The sequence below is a fragment of the Microtus oregoni genome, unplaced genomic scaffold (assembly GCF_018167655.1).
Source record: "Microtus oregoni isolate MIOR12 unplaced genomic scaffold, Mior012 000012F_ref0000307, whole genome shotgun sequence".
NCBI classification, from domain to species: Eukaryota; Metazoa; Chordata; class Mammalia; order Rodentia; family Cricetidae; genus Microtus; species Microtus oregoni.
This window is the reverse complement of record NW_024543071.1, coordinates 46,682,739-46,694,062: the sequence shown is the minus strand read 5'-3', so window position 1 is coordinate 46,694,062 and position 11,324 is coordinate 46,682,739. Positions and strand designations below refer to the sequence as shown.

The following is an 11,324-nucleotide window of genomic DNA, read 5'->3' as shown; positions in this document are numbered from 1 at the left end:
GGGCTGGCCTATCAAATGGGCCAAGGCAGTTTCTTTAATAACCAATGAAATTAACTCCTCCATCAGGGAGGTGGTAGGGAGAATTGAGGGTGGATCTTAGAGGGTGGATCTTAGAGGAGTTAAGGGGGAGAATAGGGTGCTGAATGTGATCGAAATACACTGTATGCATATGTGAAATACTCAAAAAATAAGTTATAGTATAAAAAAACTTAAGAAAAAATTATGATCATTATACTTACAATGATACACATTAATCCTTCAATAATTAGAAGCAGGTTTAATAGAAATTTTTATTGATTAATCAGATTTGATGAAGCTAAAATCAGGGACAGCTTTTTAAAATGAGAATATATGAAGGTAGCATGCCATTTTATTTAAAACTGCAAATCAGTCACTTTTTAAAAATGGATGAGAGAAGACAGCCTGCAACCATCTGCATTCTGGAGAAATGGAGAGGGCAAAACTCTAATCCACTCAGTTAGATGCCTCAGCAAGCTGATGCCTGCTGGTTCCCGAGGTCTGAGGCTCCTGCGACACCTGGTTGGTGTTTTGACCTGATGTTGAAAAGCTACAGAGACAGAATATGATGTTATCAGAGGGCAGTGGTGACAACTATAAATACATATTCAGGAAGGATATCCAGTGACACTGCTTCCTTGGACCACTGATTGGTAAATATCAACATAGATACCATCCACTTTGAAGATGAGCTCTATCCCCACTCAGTTACTCTTCTCTGGAAACAACACCCAGAGGCATGTCTCCCAGACCCCAGTCTTTAAGTAAGACCAATTGTCACAAGACCCAAGAGGGACACCTCTAACTCCTATGGGATCTCTGATTAGGAACAGGCTAGCAAGACCACTATCTCACTAACAATTTTTTTTTGTTTTTTGAGACAGGGTTTCTCTGCAGCTTTGGAGCCTCACTAACAATTTCAACAAACATAGAAAGGCCTAATCTAGAAGTTGTTTAAGGACAACATGTCTTTAGTCAAATGGGATATGCCCTTAGCTGTGTTCTTGGCGTATTTTAAGTCATGCCTGACAAAGCTGTAAACTATGAGTCTGGGTCTCCTTACTTTAGCGGCACTGCAGGAGCAGCCTTATCTTTCTTGCGTACTGTCATGTCTACTTCCCACTCAGGAGGGTTGCCACTGAAGTCTCCTTTACTCTCAGCTTCACAGAAAAGAGGATACCGACTAAAAATGGGAGAGGGGAAAAGAGAAATATCACAGAGGGCTGAAGAATCATTCCGACCATAGAGTTTAGAAGGCTGCGCTTGAGGCCAAATTCCAGTGACGTAGATGCACTCACTCAAGTGAACCACTTACAATGTAAGCCTAGGATACGTGATTTTAAAATCTTAGTTGTCATGGGCAGTGGTTAACACAGAAACTCACTAATGGCCAAGAGCAGAAAACAATCATCAATAGAGTGGTCATCCACAAATGAGTCATCTACATCACCATCATATGCGCATGTACACACACACACACACACACACACACACACACTATAAAGAAAGAGGGTGGGGAAAGATGGTAAGAGCCAAAGGTCAGGGAGGACCAGACGAGCGTCTCTAGTAATAACAGGTTCTTTGCACTCGTGAGTTCACAGTACCTGTGGTTACTGTCACAAGACCTGCATAAGAATCAGCCAAGGCACATGATATCATGGACTGAGAAGACGCTTGTGAGCCTTCCCACTTAACTGAGGAGGAGCCTTGAACAGTTAATAGAAACTGGGGAGGGAGAGTCAGGTTTTTTTAATGGTTTGACTCCTGGTAAGTCAATCATACTCCAGTGAATGACTCCACACCCATGAGTATATGAATAGTACAAATTGGAGTCAATAAATTATTTTTTTTAATTTTTTTAAAAGAACACAATGTAATGGAATAGGTAAAGAGGTGGGAGGAGATAGGGTAGGAGTGGTAATGAATATTATACAACTATATTGTATGCAATTCTCAAAGAATTAAAACATTGCATTAATAATGTTAATAGCTCCAGGACAGCCACAGTGGTTACACAGAGAAACCCTGTCTCAAGAAACTTAAAAAAAAAAAAATGTTAGTTGCTATGGTATGTATTATTCTTTGTGTGAAGGAACAGGGAGGATGGCTTCAATAATTACTTGAAGGGAAAATTAATTTTTTTCAAATTAATCTCTTACAACAATGTAAGCCTATGATGTGATTTTCAAATCTTGAATGTGCTCTCATATGTAGATCCTGAATCAGACACATAGGATATGAGAGTAGAAGTATTTGGGTGAAGAAAGGGCATTAGTAAAAAAGGGAAATGGAGGGTAATGGGGAAAATATGGTCAAAGTACATGAGACACTTGAATTTACATATATTTATGTGCAGCGAACATAGGCTGGTTAAAATGATGAATGGAGATAGAGACAGAGACCCACACTGGAGCACTGGACTGAGCTCCCAAGGTCCCAATGAGGAGCAGAAGGAGGGAGAACATGAGCAAAGAAGTCGAGATCACGAGGGGTACACCCACCCATTGAGACAGTGGAGCTGATCTACTGGGAGCTCACCAAGGCCAGCTGGACTGTGACTGAAAAAGCATGGGTTAAAACTGGACTCTCTGAACATGGCAAACAATGAGGGCTGATGAGAAGCCAAGGACAATGGCACGGGGTTTTGATCCTACGCAATGTGCTGGCTTTGTGGGAGCCTAGCCAGTTTGGATGTTCACCTTCCTAGATATGGACAGAGGGGGGAGGACCTAGGACTTACCACAGGGCAGGGAACCCTGACTGCTCTTTGGACTGGAGAGGGAGGGGGAGGAGTGGGAAGAGGGGGAGTAGGATGGGAGGAGGGGGAGAGGGGTGGGAGGAAGGGGAGGGAAATGGGAGGCTGGGAGGAGGTGGAAACTTGTTTTTTTTTTCTTCCTTTTCTCAATAATAAAAAAAAATGAAAAAAAAATATTAAGTGATCTAATAAAGTGAGGCAAGGAGAGAGGTTTCAAACATGACAGGAAGACTGCCCACTAAACACACAATAGCCCAACTTCATGACACATTTATGTGCAAAACCATTTGAAAAACACATTTTAAATTTCTTTAAAAAATGATTAAATGATTTTAACCAGAAAAATCTAATAGATTGCCTCCCACAGCCTTGCCATGCTTATTATGGCTTTGCTAATCCCTGGTCAAGGATGCTAATGAGCTATAACTTAGGCTTTCTCAAATGGTTAATGATTAAGATACTGAATCTCACCCCATGAGTCGGATTTAATCTGCCTCTCTCCCTATGATGTCAGCCCCACCCGCCCCTGCTGCATGCTGGCCTTGATTTCTCTGACACAGTTCTATATCTTTCAGGCTTTTCCTTTCTGTCCTTATTACACTTGGATGTGGACTTCTTTTTAAAGCAGCCTGGCTCGATTAACTGGGTGGAATCTGTGAGGTTTTCAGCCATTCAGACACTCATATTAAAGAAGTAGATTAATCTCCTTCTCTTCTCCAGTATTCTAATGCTCTAGGAGACAACCGTCACTTTGAAGGCCCAGGACCAAGGATATCGACATTTATATTCCTGCTGGTTTTGGTTCCCACCAGCACGACACCCGCCCACAACCTGGGATGTGTGGTTTAACATTTAGGGCTTGGGCCTTTCATCTAGAGGGTTGAGGAGAAGCTGGGGCCTTGGACAGGTGCCCCACATGTGGTACTCACCTGTGTAGAACACAGGACAGGCGCATCTCAGTTCGGTTATTACTAGGGTTTTTTGGGATATATGCAAGGTGTGTCTGAAGCAAAGTGACATCATAAAGAACCTGAAGGGGCAGAGAAAGATTTAAAGTATCTCACACATCTCAGGAGATCAAGGGATTGGAGCTAGAGCTACAAAGGTACTTCAAGTTCTCAAAAAAAAAAAAAAAACTTAATCACTCATGAGGAGGACCATCTTCTAAAGAGATGGGTTCAATCTGGTTCAATCTGGTACACTACTGATGTAAAAGGCAAATCATACTTGTTTATTGAAAGAGATCAAATCTTTTGTTTGTATTTTTAAAAATCGTGGGCTTACACCTCCTTTCCAGAAACACAGTAGAAGATAAAGTGTTGTTTATTTCAGAGAGCACCAGCTTTCAGATCAGCTGAAACCCATTTGGAATTCAGATGGCTGAGAATTTCATTTAAATGATGAACTCAGGACATTTGTTTTGAGACTGGGTCTCTCATATTCTGTGCTGTCCTTGAACTCTCTAGGATTGCCTTGAATTCCTGATCTTCCTGCCTCTGCCTCTCCAGTACTAGGGTTACTGGTGTGCTCCACCAAGCCAAGTTTCTATGGTGTTAGGAATAAACACAGAGCCTTGTACATGTTAGATGAGCATGCTATCAGCTGAGATACATCAATACAGCCCAGTCCCTATATCATTTCGAAGAAGAAGGAGGAGGAGGAGGAGGAGAAGAAAGAAAGGAAGGAAGGAAGGAAGGAAGGAAGGAAGGGAGGGAGGGAGGGAAAAGGAGGGAGGGAATGAAGGAGAGAGAGAGAACAGAAGAAAAAAAGAAAGGAAAACCCACCCTGATGAAGTTCCAGTACTAAGCATTTAATCAGTTATCTGGCTGGACTGCAAACGGCCTGCAGGATCCATCCACAGACATCTGAATTCCCCACAGCCCAGCTCCTTTCACACAGTAATCATTCTCCCAAGGGCACCTAATAAACACCCTGCATCCTGCATGCACAGCTCCACCTAAAATTTTCTTCCTGCCTCACCAAATCTGTCCTTCACCTCAACCTGTAAAAGTTGTGCAATGTCTTTTAATAAGTAATATTACAGCATTTCTGATTTTTGCTTTTGTAATCAACTAAAAATCCCAGTTAATGTTAGACAGCAATGCATAACAAACACGTCAATGCCCGCAGTAGGGAACTCTGAGGCCCTTTGTGATGTTTAACCAACGTTACTCCCTTCCACCTGAGGCTAGAATGCCGTGCGCTGTAATGTGCAACTAGTTTTGGAAACTACTTTGTGAGCACTGAAAACGGGTCTCTTCCTACCATCAAGTTAACATCAGTTTTCCTGGATGTGACTTTTAAAGACACTAACCCAGCTGTAAGACAAATGGAAACTATGATTTCCATTTTGTGGGTCCAAGGAAGGGACCACAGACACCAGTGTTTCTTCTTACTTTATTGACAATGCCGCAGGCGTAAGTACGGTAGGTAAAGTCATAGACATCATTTGGCCAGACGGTGCTCACAGGGCAGATAGATCCTAAATACACTTCATCAGGTTCCATAAATACATTGTGGAATAGCGTGGCCTTAATCCTGAGATAGAACCAATGATTGGTGCATTGCAGACGAAGGGCTAGGAAGTAGAAAGGAGAATATTTCTGTTAACAGGCTGTATGTGAATGCCAGAACATTTGAGCAAAGCCAGTTACTGCAAGAGCTTCTCCCTTAACAAAATAAAACATGGTGTAGAGAGAAGCAAGTCTGTAAAAGTTGACCATCTGCTATGACTTCATCCCAAAGATACACACAAACACTCCTATCTACCAAAGATATTGTTTAGTAACTCTGTCAGGAAGTGGAGAGCAATACAAATTTAAGACATTGTTAATCCTTTAATTCCATTCTCAGAAGTCAATATTTTTCTTAGGACAAGTCTCACTACGTAGCTCTGGACGACTCGGAACTCTAAGTAGACCGGGCTGGCTTTGAACTTAGATCCACCTGCCTCTGCCTCCCAAGTCCTGAGATTAAAGGTGGGCACCGTCGTGCTCAGCCTCACGGTCAACATTTTATACAGCTGTGCCACAGGAACGCATTTCTATTGTAACTGTGTGAAGCGCAGAGCATGGCTGCACTCTTGATCAACTCATGCTCCTCTGTACTAGCCCTTGCCTTTATTTATATATCCACAGCTTCGTGGTATTTAAAAGCAGACATGGAGGTTGATAGCAATAAACACTAGTCAAGAACGCTACAACCAACTTGTTATGCCATGTTTGGGAGGCCTGTTCTTTTTTGTTAAAGAGAAACAGAGGAGGAATGGATCTGAGGGAACAGGGAGGTGGAAGAAGGGACTGAGAGAAGGGAAAATATCTCTGAATAACCCTGAGCAAAATAAAACTGTAGAATGAACTACAAATAAAACATCAGATACATATTTCTGCTTCTGTAAAGCTGAAGTCGAATTAGGAAACGTGCAGAGGAATAAGTGATTAGTAAGCTTCAATGTGGATAGAGGGCAGACACGGAGACCAGATACCACAAGGACTCCCATCCTAACTGAAATTTCACTTTGATCCTAATTTATGCAAGGGAAGCAAGTCAATGTGGATTCAATAAGTCTGCATGATGAGGCAGTGGATACTAATATGATTGCATATAGCTGTCTCCTTTAAATAGCTCCTAATAAAAAGAAATAAAAGACATTAACCAACACACTAAGAGTCTTGCAGCTTCCCTAGCATCAAGACTGGATTATCTTGTTGAAAATAAACAGAACAATACCTAACTTTTTATTGTAATTCTAAGCATTCAAACTAAGAGTCTGCACTCATATTTAGGAAACCAACCACTTAAGTTTGCTTAAAGTAGGAGACTTGTTGGCACTCAAACTAAGGAAACTGGGCCCACTAGTCACCTTACCACGAGGAGCTGGCTTTCCCTCTCAGGTGCTGTGGCTGTGCAAAGGCAAGGCCAAGGAAGGCTGCGCCCTTGAAAAGGCTCCTTTTCCTACCAGCCACAGGGCATCCTGAGATCATTTGTTTGTTTGTTTGTTTACATTTGTTGGATTTTTTGAGACAGGGTTTCTCTGTGTAGCCCTGGCTGTTCTGGAACTCACTCTGTAGATAAAGTTGGCCTTGAACTCAGAAATAAAGGCTTGCACCACCACGCCCAAGCGAGTCCCAAGTTCTTAAGAGTCCAACAACATCTTTGTGCATTCCAGTCCACTCCACTTTCCTGAATCCCCAGAATGTGATGTGATCTGGGAAGGGTCAAAAGAAAAGGGGAAGCTAGGACAGTGTCTGCTCTCAGTAGAACTGTGAGATTCTCACATGATGCATCTCACATCATGAAAGAGACCAATCCTTCTGAAACAGTCAGAAAGCCTCATCTGTCAGCACATGTTATGACATCCCAGTTCTCCATGTCACAAGCGATACCTGACCAATCATCAGCAAAAGTTGTCAGGACGAGAAGAAACAGAAGGAGTCCCCGCAGGCCCAGGAAAGACTTCATGGCTCAGGCTGAAGATCAAACCCACAGAGGAAATGAGAAACAGAACGAGTGAAAGGCCTTATATGCTGGAATAGATGGCCTCAGTTGGGAGTACTTAACTGGTGCCTTTTACAGCACACACGTGCCACTAATACACCATCAGTTCATTGTCTAAAATGTAACGCTTTATTTAGGTGTTGAAGAACCAGAGTGAACGTGATGCGAATCCTGTCACTGTAGTCCCATAGCACAGTGGGAGCACACACACAGCGCCCCCCATGACTGCTGCAACATGAGACCTCTCCAGGGGATTAGGAAGGAATGGAAGGCTGGCTTGCATCAGAATCTGTATCAGTGTGTACAGAGTGATTTTATACAATAAGGTATACTTTGTTAAAAACTCCCTAACATCCCAAAATATCTGTGTCTCATCATCCGCACACTAAAGAAGTAACTGTATAAGAACGTAGTTGTCCTGTGTCAGGCAGAATGCAAAGGTTCAACACCTCACACTTCCACCCCTCTCACTGACCTGCCTCTGAGCAGAGGCTCACTCAGGTTCACCTGTGGAGTATTCTTTCTAATACATGATGGCTGGATTACAGGCATTACTTTTTTCTGACTCAGTAAGACAAGAGTATGGCAGAAAATTTACATTTTTAAGTTCCAAAGTGTCACTGATTCTAATGCCCTCAGAATTGCTGGGGCATGGGGATTTGCCTTCACAGAGCATGCTGTCTTGATACTCATTAGAAGGGCTTGTTTGCAAACTTAAATACACGCATCACCTGAGTACTTGGTTACGCAGCAGATTCTAACACAGAAGTGGGGGTAAGATTCAGAGATGTTGCAGCTGTAATAAACTCCCAAGTGATACCAGTGGTTCTCTATGACTACATTTCAAGTAACGAGCCTGGAAATAATTTATACCAAATTTAAATTCCTTGCTTCTAAACAAAAGGTGGCACTTCTTCAAAGTGAGAAGTTAAAATCTCTCTATGGAAAACATCTTAAGGCTGCTCAATTGTGCCACAAGGACATGTGCTCAACTATGTTCATAGCAGCTTTGTTTGTCATAGCCAGAACCTGGAAACAACCTAAATGCCCCTCAACTGAAGAATGGATAAGGAAAATGTGGTACATTTACACAATGGAGTACTACACAGCAGAAAAAAATAACGACACCTTGAATTTTGCAAGAAAATGGATGGAGCTAGAAAACATTATTTTGAGTGAGGTAACTCAGACACAGAAAGACAATTATCACATGCACTCACTCATAGGTGGTTTTTAAACATTAAGCAAAGAAAACCAGCCTACAAACCACAATCCCAGAGAACTTAGACAACAATGAGAACAATAAGAGAGACTTACATAGATCTAATCTACATGAGAAGTAGAAAAAGACAATATCTCCTGAGTAAACTGGTTGCATGGGGACCTTGGGGGAGGGTTAAAGGGGAGGGGAGAGACAGGGAGGAGAGCAGAGAAAAATGTATAGCTCAATAAAAATCAATAAAAAGTTAAAAAAATAAAAACAGCTTAAATGCATATTTGAGTGCTGGGAATGTAGCTTATAGGTGGGAAACTTCCTTACCTTCTGTGGGCCTGTAAGTTTGATTCCCAACACCCCAAAAATATAGATTTAAGCTCACCCTGTCTCTAAATCATCAGTTGAGTTCAGAACTACATTCCATGAAAATGCAGCATGAAAAACAGCTACTGAAAGGCAAAATAGCTAGAGGAATGCACCACTGACTGTATTGCCTGAGATGGATCGTTGCACTAATCATCGTCCTAAGAGAGGGCTGGGCTTGTGACTCGGCTGGAAGACCTCTTGTCTAGCACACACAAAGCCCTTAGTTTGAACCTCAGCACTTCATAAATTATGAGTGATTATGTATGGGATACATGAGATGCTGTCTCAAAACAAAATAGACACACCAAAATAAATAAATAGTAACGGTTCTACAAGGTCACTATGCCATGAACTCCTTAAGGGTGTATATTCCATGTATATTTTCATCTCCAGGGCTTAGCAAATCTGTTGCACAATAAGAGATAAAGATATAACAGTAGAAAGAAATGTAACTACTTATTTACCACAAAATAATTTTTATGTAATTTAAAAATCTTTATTAACTTATTAAAAATGTCTTTGATTAAAAAAATGTGTCCTTTATTTTAAAATGTGTCTTCAAACAGCCCTTTACAACACAAATAAGAATCTGGGGGAAAGTAAAGTTTTATATTTCTTTCTTTTAAATTAATTTTTCCCAGCCCTTTTCTTAAGGTTTGAGAGTGAACTCAGTGGTAGACCACTTGCCTAGACATCTCAAGGTCCTGGGTTCAGTCCACAGGACTGGAAAAAAATAATTTCTCAAATATTTTCAACCCACTTCTAGTACGGGCACATATTTCAGCATGATGAGCTCTTTGTACTTGCTGCCAATTGAACCAACAAATCCCTCTCCTCCTGTAGCTACAGGGTGTGCCCCGCGTGGTGTATGCGAGAGAGATATGCCTATGTGTGGGATGGTGTGTGTGTGTGTGTGTGTGTGTGTGAGAGAGAGAGAGAGAGAGAGAGAGAGAGAGAGAGAGAGAGAGAGAATATGCCTATGTGTGGGGTGCTGTGTGTGTGCGCACGTGTGTGTGTGTGTGTGTGTGTGTGTGTGTGTGTATTAGCAATCGTTCAGTATGGAACACAGTGCTATGAACTATAGTCTCAGTACTGTATGTCACATCTCTAGATGTCATCGTTTTAGACAATAGGGTCTTGTACCCCAGGACCTACTTCTCTCTTTTTCTTATCACTGTTACTGTTTTTATTTATTAATACAATAAAGTTGTATTCAACCAATCTCTAATTTTCCTTCTGCTTAAATTTTTATTACTTCTTAGTTTTTAAGGTACGAGGGTGAGAGAAATAACTCAGTGGTTAAGAGCACTAGCTGCTCTTTCAGAGGACCTATGTTCAATTCTCAACCACATGATGGATCCCAGCCATATTTAACTCCAGGAGACCCAACACTCTCTTGTGGTGACTTTCACAGACACCAGGCACAAACATCATTAACAGAATACATGCAGGCAAAAAAAAATATATACATATGATAATAAAAATAATATCTTTAAAATATATACAGTTTTTGGAAAAAATCAGAGTTTTTTTTTTATTTTACTAAATGAACATGGTGTTAAACTGCCATTAAGTATTTGTGCCCATAGTTTAGCGCTGCTCTTGGATTTCATCAGAGAAGCTCTGTTGGCGGTGGGTGGGCAATGGTCAATGTGGAGGCTCACAGCTAGTCAATGTGCTGAGACCGAGTGACTGTGGAAGCTTAGCCCTAAACGGGCACCTATGGCACCTTCTTCACGGCTCAAGGAGCATCTCCTTAGAAATAACCCAAGCAGTACAGTCTTTCAAGGATAGTCACACAAGAGGGGTAGAAAGAATGTAAGAGCTGGGAATGGGGAGGGGTGGTGTAAAATGTCTTCCAGACATGGTATGGCTGTTGCAGTCATGACCTTACAGTAGGAGTGTCTACACTCAGGAGAAACTGTATAAGAGAGGGCTCGCAATATACCATTGTGGATGAAAAAGAGGCTCCACAAGTCCCCCTTCCCTGAGAAGCAATAGGCAGTTAATGGTTGCTGGAGGAGGGAAAGCCATATTCTTCAGTGATGTCGCCAGTGGTAGTGTACCCTCTCTCAAATAAATACCTGCAGGCCCCGACTCGGTAGACATCGCTAATGAAATGCAGAACACAGACATACAAATAATAAAAGCTGACAAAATTAAGCTGTGTCTCCAGTGTAGTTCTGTGTGCACGTGTACACACAACATACAATTAGACGCCATATATGTATCTACACATACACATGGACACTCCATGCACACAGAAAGTCTTACAATATCTATCACTAAGGAATGTATTAAGTAGGTCTTTAGGTTTGTGGTTGGTTGTCTGTCTGTTTTATGGTTTTTCGGGACAGGGTTTCTCTGTGTAACAGCCTTGAGTGTCCTGGAACTGGCTTTGTAGAGCAGGTTGGCCACCAACTCAGAGATCTGCCTGCCTCTGCTTCCAGCACTCTGGAATTAAAGGCATGC

At 41.8% G+C, this 11,324-nt stretch overlaps 1 protein-coding gene across 1 annotated transcript; it reads right to left on the bottom strand.

Annotated features, from left to right (window-relative positions):
• Positions 1 to 281: 281 nt before the first annotated feature.
• LOC121454749 (oocyte-secreted protein 1-like) lies at positions 282 to 10,961 on the bottom strand. The gene is made up of 5 exons (XM_041662173.1): positions 10,937 to 10,961; positions 5,170 to 5,351; positions 3,703 to 3,803; positions 1,082 to 1,201; positions 282 to 568 (listed from the first exon to the last, which is right to left on the bottom strand). Exons 1-5 carry the CDS (start codon positions 10,959 to 10,961, stop codon positions 475 to 477), a joined length of 522 nt encoding a protein of 173 aa, XP_041518107.1. The 3' UTR covers positions 282 to 474.
• Between the last annotated feature and the right edge of the window lie 363 nt (positions 10,962 to 11,324).

Excerpts from the sequence above, each read along its gene's own strand:
- LOC121454749 (XM_041662173.1), bottom strand. The coding sequence starts at position 10,961 with ATGTCTACCGAGTCGGGGCCTGCAG. Across the intron at positions 5,352-10,936 it reads TACCGAGTCGGGGCCTGCAG|CCCTTCGTCTGCAATGCACC; the intron begins GTATTTATTTGA and ends TCTACTTCCTAG. Across the intron at positions 569-1,081 it reads GCTCCTGCAGTGCCGCTAAA|CTTTTCAACATCAGGTCAAA; the intron begins GTAAGGAGACCC and ends CTGTCTCTGTAG.